The sequence below is a fragment of the Trichechus manatus genome, unplaced genomic scaffold (assembly GCF_000243295.1).
Source record: "Trichechus manatus latirostris isolate Lorelei unplaced genomic scaffold, TriManLat1.0 scaffold00010, whole genome shotgun sequence".
Lineage (NCBI taxonomy): Eukaryota > Metazoa > Chordata > Mammalia > Sirenia > Trichechidae > Trichechus > Trichechus manatus.
In genome coordinates this window covers 28,873,900-28,892,461 of record NW_004443946.1, presented here as the reverse complement: position 1 = coordinate 28,892,461, position 18,562 = coordinate 28,873,900, and the positions used below count along the sequence as shown (strand labels likewise).

The 18,562-nt window shown below is 43.7% G+C and overlaps 1 protein-coding gene across 2 annotated transcripts in view; it reads right to left on the bottom strand.

Moving 5' to 3' along the window:
* Positions 1-18,562, bottom strand: part of IFT43 (intraflagellar transport 43) — a 113,591-nt gene that overhangs the window by 32,188 nt on the left and 62,841 nt on the right. For both annotated transcript variants that reach the window (XM_023726399.1, XM_004371122.2), the window contains exons 4-5: positions 2,457-2,489; positions 1,454-1,500 (exon numbers count right to left, since the gene is read on the bottom strand). In XM_023726399.1, coding sequence (XP_023582167.1) covers positions 1,454-1,500; positions 2,457-2,489 — 80 coding nt within the window. The remainder of the gene's footprint in view (positions 1-1,453; positions 1,501-2,456; positions 2,490-18,562) is intronic.

Here is an 18,562-nt window from a genome sequence, read left to right as displayed (position 1 = left end):
CCCCACAGGGTTTCCAAGGAGTGGCTGGTGGGTTTGAACTGCTGACCTTTTCGTTAGCAGCCGAGCTCTTAACCACTGAACCACCAGGGCCCCTTACATAACACACGTACCTGTAATAGGCGTCCCAGGAGAAGTAGCAGGGGAGAAAAAAAATCTGAAGGAATAATGGCTGAAATCTGATGAAAACTATAAACCCACAGACTCAAGAAGCTCAATGAAACTCATGTAGGATAAATACAAAGCAAGCTACACCAAGACATATCATAACCAAATTACTGAAAATAACTGGTAAAGGAAAAAAAAATCTTAAAAGCAGCCAGAAAGAAAAAAAGAAATATTACATACAGAAGAACAAAGATAAGAATGGCCAATGCCTTCTCATTAGAAACTAAACAAAGCTAAAAGAAAAATATATATATTGGCCTGGAATTCTATATCTGGTGAAAATATCCTTCAAAAATGAAGGTGAAATAGACATTTTCGGACAAGGCTGACAGACTTTGTTGCCAGAGGACCTACTCTAGAAAAATACCAAATGAAGTTCTTCAGGCTGAAGGAAAATGATACCAGATGGAAACCTGGATCTGCACAAAGAAATAAAGAGTAAGGAAATGGTAAATATCTGGGTCAGAAAAATAAGGCTTTGATCATTTGGGCCCTAAGCATAATCTCCCTTCGAGAAGGTTTATTTTGAAAGATATACACAAACTTCACCTTTTCTCTTGAGTTTTGAACATGGGCTTTGCCACAGCTGCTAGCCTTTTTAGTGCTGTTTCCACCTTCAATTATATAGTCAGCCATTAACTGACCACTATGTGTCATGAACTGGAGATGCACAGGTAAATAACACTTGGTGTCTGCCATCAAGGAGCTTAGAGCTTGGTGTGAAAAACAATCAAGCCAACAAAGAGTTAAAGTGTTTTGTGTCCTAACTGTACTTAAACCTTGGCTCTAGTCACTTGAGCAGCTTACTTAACCTCTCTGTGCCTTACTGTAAAATGGGGACAACAATAGGACCTATCTCATAGGATTGTTGGGAGGAAAAATGTTCTAGCACAAACTGGTAGAACAGGGCCTGGCATGTAATAAACACTCAATAAATATTAGCTATTGTTGTTGCAATGGAGGTTTGCTCAGGAGGTTGTATGAGCACAGAAGGACAATGAAGTGAGACGGAGTGGGATGGGAAGGGAAGGCATTTCAGAGGAGGTGACGCTTCAGTTGAGTTTTGAAGAATGAGCAGGTTTATCCAGATAAAGATGGGGTGAGGTATTCCAGACAGAGGCAGCAGCACTTAGCAAAGCATGGAAATTGGGACAACGTGCTGTGATGAGGCCACTGCAAACATTTTTACTAAGGCCGCAGCAACAGTGCCTTATCTGTAGCCCAGGAAATACCCTGGGCATTCTGGGACCTCTGGAAGCCCCTGTGACTTCCTCCAAGGGCATCTTACCTCCTCCATCATCGGATCCATCCAGACTGTGCTGTCTGAGGCGGTGACTGCTCCCAAAAAGAAGAAAAGGAAATCAGAAAATGAGTTTAAAACACACAAACAGCCAAAAGTTTTATTGTATCCATTCTTTCTCCTAGATGAAAACGTCCCTGGACTCTTTTACTTCCATTAGTTTGGTCAAACTCAGTTAGGCAACTGGGTCTGCCATGCACAGTTGCACAGGCTGTGCAATGCACAATTCCAGAAGGTAGCACCACACAGACTATGATATGAATGTTCCCCATAACCCCAGAGTAGAGAAATTGGGTGGCCCTGGGTGCCCATGCCTTGACACTTCACCTTTATCTAGAACCCTTCTTCCTCTCTTTGATACAAGCCTTAGGAGAAGGCTAGGCTTAGAAAGCTAGGGTTGTTTCTGCTCGTCTATTTCAATAAAGCAAAACCCACAGGTTAGTATCCTGATAGCTGGACACAATTCTAAAAAAGCACATGGTGGGAAATAAAGCACATGAGATATACTAATTTGCTCCTATTCCCGCTATTGAAATCCCCCTTCAACACAACACCCCAAAGCACGGGCATCAATGCCAGAGCCTACACTTCTAGTTGAGGGACCCCCATTAGCCAAACCCTTGATTCAGTAGGCCTAATTCCAGCCCTGGACCACAGCCAGCTTCATACTGTCTATTTTTGAATGCTGTGTTCAACAAAGGCTGAATAGATAATGACCACCAAGACAGCACTGTTGACAAAAGTCACCAAAGAATACCGTAAGAATACTGGAAACAAAAAAATTAAAAAATGCTGGAAATTATTTCTCTATAAAAACCCATGTATTTGCTCACTATAAAAATTAAAATTAAAGTTAATAATTTTAACTTTTACAGTGAGTAAATCCATTGGTTTTTATAGAGAAATAATTAATTTTCAGCATCTGTACAGTTGGACAATAAATGAGATACTTATATTAAAAAAAAAAAAAAAAAGAATACTGGAAACATACTCTTCTATTTCTTCAGAAGCCTTCCTTCCAAACCTGAAAAAAAGAAAAGACAAGGCTTATGAGAACTCACTAGTCTCATGTACTGGGGTGGTATGTTGGAGGGCAAATTAGTGTACCCCAAGTGCTTTACTTGTCTGGATCCCTCTTTAGAAACCAAGCTCCATACTCAGTATGAAACAGTTACAGACACTGTAATGCCTTCTTATAGCCTTATTTCAACATAACTTCAAATTAAATTGTTGAGTTTAAGTGCAGGTTACATGAGAAGCTCAAAACTCAAATGGATATAGATGATATGGTGTCCTTCTTTCCTTCACCAGTTAACTGACCAATTTACAGAACAGTTTCCTATACTAAGGCCCTGGGTCCTATTTGGTGCTGTTAGTTGTTAGCATGTGTTGTTTCCTAGAAGCAAAAAGGGATGACTTGGCCATGCGGTCCAGGCTGCAGGCTCAGGGCCTGTCTTTCTGTATCCTCAGCAGGAAGGACCAGAGGGCCCTACGAATGATGTTGCACGAGAAGTTCCCCTTAAGACACTCCATGAGAACAGGAAGCCAGGTTTTACACACCTCTGTTCATTTAAGACAGCAGTTCCCTAAACTTTAGAGTGTACAAGAACTGGCAAGCATGTTAGACACACAGATTGCTGGATCTGGCAGTGAGAGATTTCTCAATCAGCTGGTTTGAGGGAGTGGGGCAGGAATATGCATTTTAAACACATTTCCAGGTAATTCTGATTTAAGCAGATCACTCATGATAAGTGATCTAAAGACTTCTAAATAAGATGGGCAAAATGTTGATAATTGCTAAGGCTGGGTGCTGAGTACCATATGGTGATTACTTTTTTGTGCTGAAAATTTCCACAATAACAAAATTAAAAAAAAAAAAAAAACGAATTCTTTTAAGTCAGAAATCCATCACCACGATAAATAGGGTGTGAGGGAGGTGGCAAAGTCACAGCGGCCAGGAGGTGGATTGCATGGGAAGGGGCCTAACAGGGCTGAGCCCACAAACCCCGCCAGTAAAAGAGGCATCAGCGCCAACCAGCAATTCCTGCAATATGAAAACTCTCCACAAGAGTATAATAATAAATTAAGCCCAAGTTTAAACAGACTGCCTCAATGTAATTTAGACCATATCAACTGCACTGTTTTGTTTTGTTTTTGTTCGTTTGTTTGTTTTGTTTTAAACCGTCAGGGAGGGAGAAGTGAATGGATAAAGTTAGAAGAATAAAACCAAAACCAGTTGCTGTTGTGCCAACTCTGACTCATGGCAACCCCATATGTGCAGAGTAGTAAGGTTTTTCAAGGCTGTGACCTTTCAAAAGCAGATCACCAGGCCTTTCTTAGGAGGTGCCTCTGGGTGGACATGAACCTCCAACACTTCCGTTACCATTTGCACCACTAACAATTCTGTGGTGATCTCCCAAGCTGCAGGTTTTGATTCTTAAAGGGCAGAGCAAGGAGACTAAGCAAATAGGGGCGGGAAGGCCAGTTAGGGGTGGGAAAGCCAGTGTGAAAGAAAGGGCTGTAGGAGGATACCAGAGGCAAACTGCACCAAGGGTGCCCAGAGCACCACCACCATGGTGACATAGGTGATCCAAGATGGAGGTTTCCAAAGCCTGTTCTAAGTCAAAGGGATCTTAAATGTAGAGCTCCTGGTGGCCGCCAAAGCCATCTTCTGTCTGTATGGGAAGATATAAAGCTCTTCTCCTAGTTCACGGCCACTCCTACTACCTCTCCTGTCCTCATGAAGTTGACTCTATACACTGCTAGCCAAATGACTCAGCTAATATGTTACCAAGGGCAGAAGGGCTTGGATGGTAACAGGGATAAGACCAGAATAATGAGATTAAAGAGGCAAGGTAGACAAGGCCAGGGCCTTCATTTTGTACATTAAGGGACATATTCATCTCTGATTACCCTTAGGAGTTATGACTGAATCGTCCCTTTCCTAAGCAATGTGTCCTGGCAAAAGCAGCGGTGATTTTGTCTAAAGAAAACAATAATGATAATGCTAACCTTCAGGAGAAGGCTGATTAACTGCAATTATCCACTCAACATCCTAAAACGGAGTGAGTTTAATATTCAGCTTAATTGCTGCTGAGCCCACATCCTGTTCTCTCACTCTAGGGGGCGCCCAAGGACTCATTCCACCCACAGAGGAAGGGTCTCCACAAGGAGTAAGATCAAAGTAGAGCCCTCAAGGATAGACAACAGGGTTGCCCTCAGGCAGTGGTCTATCTGTCTGTCTGTCTCTCTGCCATCTAGGTGAGAAATACAGGTCCTCGGGAGCCTTCTACTTGGGAGATGGAGGGGTTAGTGGGAGCCTGGGTGGGGCCCTGGAGAAATGGCATGGCACACCCTGCCTCTGACCCAGGTTACAGACAGAAAACTGTCCACTTCTGGGCTTATCTAGCCTGCAGATGAGTTTGGTCTGGACCACACTGCTGTTTATTTTTTGTTTTGTTCTGTCTGGTTTTAACACGAACTAGTTGCCAAAATTGGGAGATTTTACACAAAAATCTAGACTTATGAATTCTTAAAATAGAAGCCTGGTGACACTGGACCTGCATTCCCACATGTAAAAGTCAGGTGACGTGGAGCTGTGGCTGCCTCCTTACTGAGGCGGAGCTCTGCCCTCCCCACAGCTCCCTAACACTGGAGTCCAGCGCTAGCTGCTACACTGAATCTGCACTGTCCTTTCTTGTATAGTAGGAGCTAAGAGGCAAGGGAAGTATTTCCTGTAGCTATGCTGCAATCCAAAAAGAGAGTAAAAGGACTACTTAGTGGGAAGCATGTTTTCAGAGAACTGGGAGAAAGTATGTCTCTTTCTTCTTTTATAGAGTATTTTCTTTATAGAAGTGTGAATATGAAAAGAAACTAGTGTCAGAAATATAATTTAAAGTGTCATTCTAAAACAAACACCCTACTTCACAGATTTGCTTTACCTGTCTGGACCCCAAAGTCACCTCAGTCCAGCACAGTGAGACAGCCCAGCACAGTGACACACAGCCCAGGGCAGTAATACACAGCCCAGCATAGTGACATAGAGCCCAGAGCAATGTTTTTCAGACTACAGCTCATGACCCATTAGTGAGTCATGGAATCAATTTAGTGGATCACCACCAGTTCCCTGACCCCACTTTTTATTTCATAAAATAACACAGGATGGAAAAGAGTGCGCTGTAAGTAGTAAGGAGAAGTATTATGCACACGTTCTGTTTTTAGTTTTATACACACATACATCATGTCATTATGTAAAGTAAATTTTTTTATTGTTGGTCATACATTAAAAAACAAAACAAAAAACTAAAACATAGGTGTCTACAACAACCCATCAAGGTGGGTAACCAGAGGATTTGGAGCTGAGGTCCTGCCTACCACTGATTGTGTGGCATAAACACTCAATTTTGAGTTCTGGGTCATCTCTTCCTTAGAGACACAGTTCTCTTCTAAGTCATGAAGACTCTGAGGTTGTTGAGGCTTGTGTGACCTGGCTCTAACCCCATGGCAGGTCGTCCACAGAGCTCTGGTCAGCACAGCCCATGTGGTCTATCATTGCCCCATGGCCCCTGTGCCTCTGTGCTCAGAGTGGCTAAAAGAGTATCTGACAGCCTATTACCATAATAATACTAGTATGATCACCTCAGAGAGACAGAGCACTTGATACTCTTCCGAGATTTTTCACATCACATCACAAGCCACACAACTCTAGGGAAGAGGGAAAGCGGGTTTCAGTAGCACCACTTTCTAGATGGGGACGTTGGGTACTGTGGTTGGACGTGTGCTAATTAGTGATGAGACTGAAACTAGAATCCCAGTCTCTCAACTTTCCAAAAACACAGCCCCAAGTCTTTCCAAAAGCAGGCACTGGCTGATTTCCCAGTGTCCCTAGGGCACCCAGACATCTGCTTGGATTTACTGTACAGACAGTCCATTCCTGACTTCCTACACATAAGGCAGGCATAGACAGAGATGGTACAGACAGAAAATTGAAAGCTGGAGAGAATCCTTTAAATCAGTTGTGCAAAACAGAATCACACCTGGGAAGTTTTTCAGTGTGCATTGCCTAGGCCTCATCCCATAGGCCATGAGGTAGTAATTTCTAGAAATGGGACCCAGTCAAGTATATAAGAATCACTGTCCTAAGCCTTACTTCACACATTAGGCTGAACACTCCAGCTGCTAAGCAGCAAGGCTGAAATGCATTTGCCTTAGCCTTCTGAGATGCTTACTTTCTTATAACTAAAGTGTTAATGAATACGGACTTGACCCAAAGGCTGAGGGGAGGAGAGGAAGAAAAAGCAAGGGGCCCAAACGGTCCACAAGCCTCCATTCCCGAGTGATCATGAATTGGAAATCCTGAAATTCCGACAAGATACCATGGCGGTAGTAAAAAACAAGCAGGTGAGGGATGGCTTTAAGATCTCTTGCTCTCCACCGTGGCAGGCCCAGAAGTAATTCAGATCTGATTAGAGATGCCTGTTCAATATTCAAAATGTAAAACATAGAGGTTGCTGAACTAGCACTTTGAAAAGTTAATTAAATGCCAGGTTTCTTTTTAAGAGCTACTCCATCACTTGCTGATTGCTTTGGCCATTTTGCAGAATGAAGCTTTAACTCTGGACAAAGAGAGTAAATACCCTCCCTCACCTCCCACCTTCTGGAGACAGGGTGACAGGATAAGGACACACTGCCTTCCTCCTTTCCAACAAGTGATGTGCCCAACCTGGTCAGCGACTTGGCCAGAGGCGACATCATGGTCATCTCTGTGTGGCCCTTTCCAAATTGCTCAGAACATTCATCCATGAAGCTGCTTTCTTTAGATATCATGTTCTCAGGTAGAGGACTTTAAGGTTAAGGGGCTTGTCTCACCAGGCTACTCACATTTAGAGCTCAGTCCCTCAGCTCAACACTCAACCAGTCCCTCCTGACTTTCACTGCAGCTTCTCTATGACCTATGCTTGGTTTCTCCTCCTTGGCTTGATGCATCCACCATCAATTCTCAGGAGAAAGCCCTTTCCCAGGCTTAGACCGCCCTTCCTTTACACTGCCTCCACTCCCACAAACCTGTTGTAGTAAGGATGGTGACTGATGATAACAATGGTTAACATTCATGGAGCTTGTTGGGTACCAGGCACTGTGTTACTATATTATTTATACGTGATTAATATGTAATTATAGATTTTCTTATTATCATACTATCTTATTGAATTTGCCCCTTTTTACAGATGAGGAAACTGGGGCTCAGAGAGGTAAAGTAACTTGCCTAAGGTCACTGAGCTAGAAACTGGTAGGGCCAGAATACAAGCCCCAGGCTGTTTAACTCCAAAGTCCAGCTCTTAAGCACTCTACCATACAGACATACACAGGCAGTTTTACAATGTAGGAAACGCTCATTCTATAGACTCTCTGCTTCAAATACAACTGATATTTTCCATGATGAGGACACATTTTCAACTCTTAGTAGCGGTGTAGCTTTGTCAGGCCTGAAAATTTGATAGTTAATGTTGGTTTAATTGTTCTGTGATTTATTATGTATGGTTTATTTACAACATGACAGCTTACATTTTGGCAAAAAGGAGATCCCGTCTAGTCACTCACCTCTCCCTCCAATGCAATCCCTTTCTTTCAGCATTTAGAGACCCCCAGACATTCAATGGACGTGACCGGTCAGTTGAGGACACGCTTGATCCCACTGGTGCATCCCATATCCGCAGCCACATGGGACCACTGTTGAATCTTTTCATCCTCATAGTTTCATATTAGGGCTTAATGGTAAAGTACTGTAATGCACTTTAAGGCTTCCCTATAAGCTCTCCCTGCCTGTCTTCTCTTTCTTCCTGGCTGTATCAGGGCACCTGGCTTAGCCCCATGATCAAAAGTTCATGCAAAAATAACTGTGTATGGGGCTAGCAAGCTGGTTATTACTCCAACTGCAGGGACACTGCAGGCTTCACGGGGAGAGACCAGAAAGCACCCTGGATCTTCCCCATCATCAGACATAAGGCCTCAACTGCTGCTTACCCGGGGTACATGCTGAAGGGTGAAAAGCAGCCCGAATGTAGACATCATCTCAGTTAAAATGTTTCTCTCTAGTTTAATAGAATACTGCAGAGATCTAAATGGAGATAAAGTACCACAGCTTAGAGAACAGCCAGGATGCTATCTTTATGCAGCATGACAATGTTCAGTGGTTAATTAGATGCCGTTAACCTATTTTAGCAGGGGACATAACTGGGATAAATGGGGGGAAGTGTCCTTGAAGTCTCTTAATATCCACAGTGCATATTGGGCTCTAGACTCACCTCCCTGCTACAAGACAGGACAGGCTTAAAATAGACCAGAGTGCCAGGCACCTACAGCCTGGACGGTCCCAAAGGAAGGCCCTCTGCTAGCCCTTCCCCAGCTGACCACAGCCTCAGCCCTGAGGAAGAATGGGAAGGGTTTGGACCAAAACCCACTGTCATTGAGTCAATCCTGACAAATGGTTACTATTCCAACTTGTCGCAGGGAAGAGAAAAGCTAAAACACGGCTTACAGTACATAAGGAGGAATCTCTGCAGCTGGGGGCCAAATTCATAAAGAGACAAAGAGAAGAGCAGGAATGAGATACCAATTAAATTGGTGCCCAAGCTGCCTTACATTCTAAATATCACCCCACTGGAGGAAAAGAAGTCAAAACACCATGTTCTTGTGAAGTTTTCTTCTCTCATAACTTAACAGCGTCCAATATTAATTTCACAATTGCCTCTAAACCCCTCATTGAGGTAAGCTTCACCAAAGCATGAGAGAGAAGAGGTAATATGTCCCAGATCATACAATACGTCACTAAGCCCGATGCCGTAGAGTCAATTCCAACTAATAGCGATCCTACAGGACAGAGTAGAACTGCTCCATAGGGCTTCCAAGGAGCAGGTGGTGGATTCGAACTGCCAACCTTTTGGTTAGCAGCCGTAGCTCTTAACCACTGCGCCACCAGGGCCCCAACATGTCACTAGCAAATCCCAAAACAAGGCTCTACTTTATAAATTGTGTGATCCACCAAACGAGCTTTCACAATGAAAACCTAAGTCTGAGGAAAAGAAAACCTGCCATTGTAATCCTGGCTCCATTGTCCATTCAGTTTCAGGCTGTAAGTTAAGTAACTAGTGTCCCTCTGTACTCAGATTCCGTACACCTGTAATACTGATTGGAAGTCACATATTTCTCACAGACTGAATTTTTCCTTAGCCAATAAGTTTCCCCTCATTTTATTCTCCTCTGAAAGCTAAGTCTCCGCTCTCTTTCCCCGCAGTTTCTAGTTCTTGCCATTCATGTGTTTAGTGTCCAGTGGACAGTCATAGTTGTGTTTTCTCCCTTCCTTTTAAAAACAAGCAAGAATTCTCCAGGACCCACATTTTGGCACTCTGGAGTTTTAGGTCAATTAGGTCAGATTTAGCTCACACCAACATAGTTCATCAATAAGGTGTCTAGTAGATGTTCTGTCTGTAGGCTACTAAGATCTATGAACTTGAAGGTATAGTGAACGACAAGGCAATTCCTGGGTGAAGTTTGCCCCCTGCTGGTCAAATTCAAAATAACATGTTTGTTCTGATTTAAACTCTGAAGAGGCTTTTATTTATCAAGGGGGAAAATACTGAAAATATAGAAGTTTTTAGTAGCTAGTAACAGTTAAGGGAACATAAAAAGCGTATGTATATATATGCTGTCAAGAAAGATAAAAAGTGAAAGAACGCTTAAAACCTGAAATCTTAGTTATCTCAAATGAAGATTATTCAGCAAACATTTATTCACTATATTCACTAATTATCAACCAGGCATGAGGTGAGGGTGATTGGGATCAGGGATTTTTTTTGCTCAGGATTTTACAGTCTGGTGGGAGAGAAGAATGTTATAGAAATAACACTAACACTTGCATAAACTCACATATCAGTGCCTGAAAGCTTCCTTATCCAGTCCAAACCTTACATTTTCTAGATGAGGAAATGGAGACCAGGAGTAGGTAAAGGGACGGAACTAAAGCCCCAGCACTAGGTGTAACTGGATCTAGAAATCAAGGTTCCCAATCCCCAGTCCACTGCAGGTCCTACTATGCCTCAAACTTTATGGGACAAGTGAGGCAGGTGCAAACACAATGGCATGGGAGCACTGAAGAGGGAATGAGCCATTCTAGTGGGGGGGGGGTGTGAGGAAGGCTTCCTAGAAGACTTGCCAAGTGAAAGATAAGTAGGCTTGCCAACAGGCAGAAAAGACGCAGGAAGGCCTTTGCAGCTGGAGGAAACAACCTGAATATAGGACAGAGGTTTGACAGGGCCAGGAGTGCTCAGAGGACAGAGGGGACCTGAAGTGGTTGACAAGGTGGCGGCAGAAAATGAGAACGGCACCAGAGCTGGCTGGGTAAGCATGCACAAGCGCGTTGTTACACGCTGATAGCAACTCTACTGACGTGCACAGACATCGATGGGGTTCGGGAGGGAACAATGGAGCTGGAAAATAATTTTCACTTTTTTTTTTTTTTCCTTCAAGTTATGTAAGTCCACAATTTAAGGAGAGGTTTCAATTAATAGTATGCAACTAACCTTGATTTCTGTAGCATAAACATGGCACAAAGAGGTTAAGTGGAAGTTCTTTTATTCCTCCCGCCGGGGAAAGGATGGGGGGAGGGAAAACAGCCAGAGGAGCTGCTACAGGACAGTGCCTCCCAAACATGTCATTTTCAGGTGCCACCTTCACAAATTCTGCTATATAACTGTGTATTCTCTGTAGCTACTTAATATTTTCTTTAAATTGACTCATTTTTACTTTAATAAATTTATTTAAAAGCAAACTTTACATTCTCAATGGAAAGCTAGTACCTCCAGCCACACAAAAGATGACTATAAAAAAAAATACAGTGTAAAACCTCAAAATTTTATTTTATTATAGCTAGATATTGCTATTTGCCAAAAATTGGAACCTGTGGCTTATTCTTTGTTAAAAAGGGCGATTAGCAAGGTTAGAAAGGTAGTCAAGAAACACCAGCTGCAAACCACGACTTTCCCATTGATATGATCGGAGAGACTGAAAATTAACTGAAAACAGAGTAATTCTGTTTGTGACTCAAAGCCAGTTTTGTGGGAATATGGCTGTAAGAGAAGGGGTGTGACAGGATGCATTGACTTAAAAAAGTGAAAATCATGTATCTCCAAGTCAGGGGCAGACTTTTATTCAGCATTTCTGGAAACCATTATTTCAATTCATTTTTAATCGCTGAGTGGATTGAGTCTTTACTTCTGGAGAGAATGTTCTGCTGGAAAATGAAGGAACCTAGAAAGATTTCCTTCCAGCCACTGATCCATTGTTTTCTGTGCTCCTGTTACATCCTATGGTTCCTCCCCAAACCCACAAATACACTGAGACTTGCCCCAGCTATGGGGTGTGCTGAGAGGTCCCTGCTCTAAGCGAAACCACCTCCAACAGCTGGCATGCGGGGCCACTGCGGCAGTGCAGAGCATGTCTGTGGCAGCCTCTTCAAAGCCTCAGGCTCCATCTTGTGACTCCCAGGCAAATATGAACCAAGAAGACCCTAGCACTTCAAAACACGGCCTCTTGGATAATGACTGCTGGGAAACAAGGAGAAACCAGCACAGCCGCCAGAAAGCAAGCAGCTCTGGTGGGGGGTCGCATGGGCCAAAAAGCAAAATCACTGACAAACTCATTAGACCAGAGACAATTCAGGCTACGTGAGGGGCTCTTATTTCATGTGCGTATTTATACCTACACATGCCAAGCTTCCTCTTCTATACTAAAATTGCTTTCTGTTACTTCTCAATAAAGGACTAAAAAGAAAAGGAAAGAAGAAGGTGTGATGTTCACAGATGAATTTTATTTTTGAGAGCCTGAATCCATCAAAGAGAGAACAAGGAGATCATTTGTGTCGGGAGAATTTTAACCAATGGCTGGCACCTCTAATCATTCCCTCCTGGCTTTCAGCTGCTCACACTGCAAAGCAGCAAGTCCCCCTTGGCAGAGACTGGCTGGCTCAGGGGACACAACTTTTTTCCTTGAAAATTTTTTTGTTCAATAAGATTGCCTCATATGATCAACATCTCATTTCTGTGAGGGTCCCGGAGGATGGCAGTAAAGACAATTTTATTCTAACAGACTTGCTATTGCACAAATAGTATAGTGCATGACCTTTTCATGAACTTGAGATAAATGCGTGCAGCTCTCAAGGTTTGAGAATGGGCTTGGCTGTAAAATGAAAGGAACATTCTATTACACTAATTAGCTGTATGACCTTGGGCAGTGGGGCAAGGTGACATTTAAGGGCCTTTCTAACCCAAAGATTCTGTAACTCTCAGTCACTTAACTTCTCCAGGCCTTGTTTTCTCCATCTCTAAACTAAAGGGGTGAGACTCGATGACTTCTCGGGTCTCTCCCCAGCTCTGTGACTGATCACTCACACCGCCAGTCCCAATTCTGGCCCCGAGACCCATCTACTATTACTAAATGATTCCAGTTAAGAAGGAACACATTCTATGGAAAAACCAACCTCATAACCATAACTACTAGTTGCTGTCTAGTTGATTCCGACTCATGGCGACCCCATGTGTTTCAGAGTAGAACTTCACTCCGTTGGATTTTCAATGGCTGTGACCTTTCGGAAGTAGATCGCCAGGCCTTTCTTCCAAGGCACCTCTGGGTAGATTGAAACCGCCACCTTTCAGTTAGTGGCTGAGTGCCGGTTAAGCACTCAGAAAGCAATGATTTGAAATGATGTAACAGTACAATCCTCAGGATACAAATAAGCTACATTACCAATATCTGCTAAAGGAAAACGTGTCAAACTTGGGGCATGCACTTTATTATTTAGGGAACAGGGAGCAACTAGAGATGATAAGGGAACTTCGAGATCATTTAGTCCAAATCCTTCAGCCCGAAGAGGCCACATGACTTGTCCCAAGGTCTCATGGTCAGTGAGTGGCAAAAGGGGCCTAGCACCAGGCTGATGTCCTGACTCCTGCATGAGGAAAGGGCTGTCCTAATAAAGGAGGCGGCTCAGAAGTAAGCCCAGGAAAAGCCAGACACTTGGCCATGTGCACTTTGAGGCCTCCCTCTGGGCTGAGAGCCTCTTGGGTGACTCTGCCCTTAGCCCAGCAATGGAGTCGAAGGCTCCCAAACCAGAGCCGGGGCTGCTCGTGACCCAGTAACTAGTACCCACCTCCTGAGCTGGCTGCCTGGGAATGGATCCAGGTCTTGGAGGGCACTGCAGGGTTAGAAGGAATGATCACTTCCAATGCCTAATTGAACTTAATGACTAGCCTAATTAAGCCTTTTAATGGCAGAGCTGGCATGGCCTTGGCTCATGCCCCCAAGAGCAAGCTGCTGCATCCCTTGCACTCACCTTCTTCTCGTGGGTCAGGCAGCTGGCCGGAGCACAGCTCTGCAGACAGGTAGGCCACAGGACGTCACCCATTCCCTCCCTGCTATTATTCCCACAGGCTGAGATGTTGGACCCCTGGCAAAATAGCCCTCAGGGAATATCTGCAGAGGCTCTAGCATCCAAAGGCACTATACCAGGTCCCAAGCGACATAAAAACGGAAGGCAGCAAGCGCAGAGAATAAGAGCATGACCCCTACAGTCAAGCTTACCTGGGCTCAGTGTCCAGGCTGGCTACTTACTAGCTGTGTGACTCAGAGCAAGCTATTTAATCTTTCTGAACTTCAGTTTCCTCATCTGTAAAGTGAGGGTAATAACAACATCTACCTCATCAGGTTGTTTTGAGGATAAAGACAAGACAACCATGTGGAGTACAGTACCCAGTACAAAAGCCACAAGAAATGGTATGTATGTATATGTGTGTGTGTGTGTGTGTGTGTGTGTGTGTGTGTGTGTGTGTGTGTGTGTGTACATACATACATCTAAAATACATACACATTAAAATATATATATATGGAGGATAAGAACACAGACCTTGTCCTCAAAGAGTTGCCAATCTACTGGGAAGCTAATATGTAGGAACTGAAAATTAACTCAACCTTAGAAGGCAGGAAATTAAGGCCAAGTAAGTGAAGAGATCACCACTCATCTGTCAGTCTATCGTACTGTGGTGGCTTGCAAGTTGCTATGACGCTGGATATTTCAAATACCAGCAGGGTCACCCATGGTAGAGAGATTGCCGCAGAACTTCCAGACTAAGACAGACTAGGAAGAAAGGCCTGGGAATCTAGTTTTGAAAATTAGCCATTAAAAACCCTATGGATCACAACAGAACACTGTCTAACTTGCTTGCTCTAGACATGTCATCAGGAGGAATCATTCGCTAGAGGAAGACATCACGTTTGGTGAAGAAGAGTGCCGATGAGGGCATGGGAGACCCTCAGTGAGATGGACTGGCACAGCAGCTGTAATGATAGACTGGAACATGCTGGTGATTGTGAGATTGTAGGATGATGCAGGACGGGGCAACATTTTGTTCTGTTGTATATAAGGTCGCCATGAGTCAGAGTAGACTCAACAGCAGCTAACAACACAAGAAGCGGAGAGAGCAATGAAAGATATTTTCTCAGTTTCTTGTTCTGAGGTGTGCTGGAAAAGGAACAACAGAGAAAAAAGTCAAACTCTGGAGAAGCAGGTAGAACATTAGAGCCCTGGGGAGAAGCAGGAGGTGCCCCAGGAATCCCCTGACTGGGCTCTCTTCGGCTACGCACCCCCACCCCACGCAGTTCTCCAAGTGCACCCCCTCCCTATCACCCCTCGTCCTGTATTCCCTGCAGCATGGTGTGGCAGAGAGGTGCAGAGATGTGGTGACGGAGGACAGCTCACCAGGAGGTAACCAAAAAACCTATTGCTGTCGAGTCAGTTCTGATTCATAGAGACCCTATAGGACAGACCAGAACTGCCCCATAGGGTTTCCAAGGAGCAGCTGGTGGATTCAAACTGCTGACCTTCTGGTTAGCAGCCGAGCTCTTAACCACTGTGCCGCCAGGGCTCCTGCCAGGAGATGAGGTCTAATTATTACCTCTCCAATCACAAACTAGGGCAAATCACTTCATCTCTCTGGCCCTTCATTTTCTCATCCACACAACAAAGGGACTTGACAAGACATGTGGGTTGTCCACAAATGCGTTCTGTAGCGTAGGCCCAAAAGGCAAGATCTGGATCAGAGGATGAAGCCACAAATTTCCTAAAGATTACAACTGCTTAAAAAAAAACAATCAGGAAAGTTAATAATGGCAAAAAATTAGAAATACCCTAAATGTCCACCAACAGGGGACTAGTGTATCCATACCATGGATTATTATGCAGCCTTTGGAAATAATGAGGTAAATCTATATGCACTATAAGATCTCCAGGATGCACTGTTAAATGAAAAATAAAAAGGACATAAAGTACAGAGCACATTTGCTATGATCCTATTCATGTAAAAACCCGTAGATTTTCATAAGTGCATCTATGGAGATGTGTAAAAGATACTGACAAACTGTTCACAGTAGTTACTTCTAGGGAGATAACTAGGATTGGAGGAGATGGTAGTTGCATGGATTTTTATATCACTAAAGTGTTCTTGGTTTGCTTGCACAGCTAAAACTATTAAAAAAATAAAACCAGTCGGGCTACCTCCACTGAGTTCCCCAACAATGGAGGTGTTCCAGCAGACCTTGGACCACCACTTGTAATTTGACAGGAAACTGGATGAGCCTGGCTCTAAGATTCTTTCAAGTCTCAAGACCTAGTGCATTGCAGGGACACTATGTGCTAATCCAGAGAGACAAAGGAATATTCAATAAGGAGGCCATGCTTTTTGGGTGTTGCTATTGAAGGGCTAGTTCCGAGGGCCTCTCATTTCTTTCCTAACGCTCGGAGACCCTGCTACTTCACAATCTTACCCCTGGCTCCAAGAAATGACCAGCTCGGGTCACAGGAGAAAGATCCCTGGTGACACAGTAAAGAGATTGACTGCTAACTGAAAGGTCAGCAGTTCAAAACTACCAACTGCTCCATGGGAGAAAGATGTGGCAGTCTGTTTCCATAGAGATTTACAGCCTTGGAAACCCTATGGGGTCGCTGTGAGTTGGAATCAACTCGACAGCAGTGGGTTTGGGTGGGTCACAGGAGAATTTTCCTTGCTGCAAAATCAGAAACTGTAAAGGGCCAAAAGCCAAAGCTTTCACAGAACACACTAAGAGCCCATTCTAGAACCACTCCTGGATTTCAATTACAAAAACAAAAATCAAGCGTAGCTTAACCTGTTAAGAAAAGCTGAAGGCCTGAAAGGAAGCTGGGACCAGGCTGTGGGGCAGGTGGGGACCAGAGCCTACATTTTATAGTCTTGGCAGGCCTCTCCACTGGTGATTCGGAATCAGTTCTTGGACTTAGGCCCCCTGCATGCTGTGTGGCCTCTGGGACTCCACTGTCCATTCCCTCGTGCACATGAGTGGACAAGAAGTTCATCTCACAACACTGCCTGTGCTCCTCCCCCAAGCATCTGCTCCAGGGAGAGAACTGACTGAGAGACCACCTGTCAGGAAATGGTTCCACTTTTCAGAATGGGAAGCAAAGTTTCCAAAAGCTCCTGCACATGGGACTTAGGGGAACAGACTGCCATCACCTTCAACTGGGAAGCACTTGACAGAATTGCAACATTCCAATTATTTCATATCTAGTCATTTGCATATGTAAATTGGATTTGTGACACTAGACAAGATATCCAGAATCTTAAACTGCAATGAATATAACCCAGACCATCTCTGCTTGCTCTGAGGCAAACATCACTGTACCAACCAAGTGGGGGTACGTCGGAATAGTTATGCCCCCACAAATCCTCAATGGGAAAAAAGGTTGAAACACACTTCAAACCTCTCCCCTAGGCTATGGAATCTCTATATACCGTATCTAAAGCCTTTATGATACTTCAAAAAAAATATTGAATGTACCATGGACTTCCAGAAGAATGAACAAATCTGTCTTGGAAGATGTCCAGATAGAATGCTCCTTAGAAGCATCGGACATGTTATCAGGAGAGACCAGTCCCTGGAGAAGGACATCATGCTTAGTAAAGTAGAGGGTCCGTGAAGAAGAGGAAGAACCTCAGTGAAATGGATGGACACAGTGGCTGTAACAATAGGCTTAAACACAGCATCAGTTGTGAGGATGGTGCAGGGCCAGGCAGTGTTTCATTGAGTTGTACACAGGGTCGTTAGGGGATGGAACCAATTCGACAGCACCTAACAACAACGCGGCCCTTAAAAAATGAGGAAATTCTACCGATACTGATTCAGAATGAACATTGAGAAGTATTTTTATGTAATAAAACAGAAGTGCAGAATAGATATGTTACCATTTGGGGGGAGGGGGAGAGAACATATTAACCTGTACTTTTTGTAAATATATAAAGCATCTTTAGAAGAAAAAAAAGCTGATTAACATAGTTGCCTCCAGGAAGGGAAACTGGGTGTCTGGAGAGAGTTGTGAGAAAGAGAGATTTATATTTCAGATCCCACCCTTTTGTATCTTCTGAATTCTATACTATGTACATTTCTTATTTATTTAAAAATAATAAAATAAAAAATCACTAAGAGTTCTATTCTCTCAAAAAATGACATGAGTTTATACAATGAGTAACACAGAAGAATTTGTACTGTCTCTGTGTCCAGTCCTTTTTTTCTGCCTCACAGTTTTCTGGAGGAAATGATCTACCATTCTCTACTTACATTTGAGTTTTAAGGTCTAGCAGACTCCACTTCACAAAAAGACAGATTACAATAAAGGGTTCCATTTAACAAAGCTAGACCTGGGTGTGTGTGGCTGGCCAAGGAACAGGGTTTTTGTTTTTTTTTTTGCTACATACACAGAACAAACAAAAGCTTACCTTGACCTATGTCCCTAAACAGTGACTTTCAGGAAGTACCTGACAGTGTTGTGCACACTTCAAGGGCTGAGTAGGAAAGGACAGCTGAGCAAGAGCTTTGCCGACATACTGCTCTGTCATGATATTCCTCAATGTCATCCTCCCCACCTTCCAGACACCAAAACAGATGAAATCTACCAAAATAATGCAAGAGTATGAAGATAGGAAAGGCCTAAGGCTACAATGATTCCCATTCCTCCCCACCTAT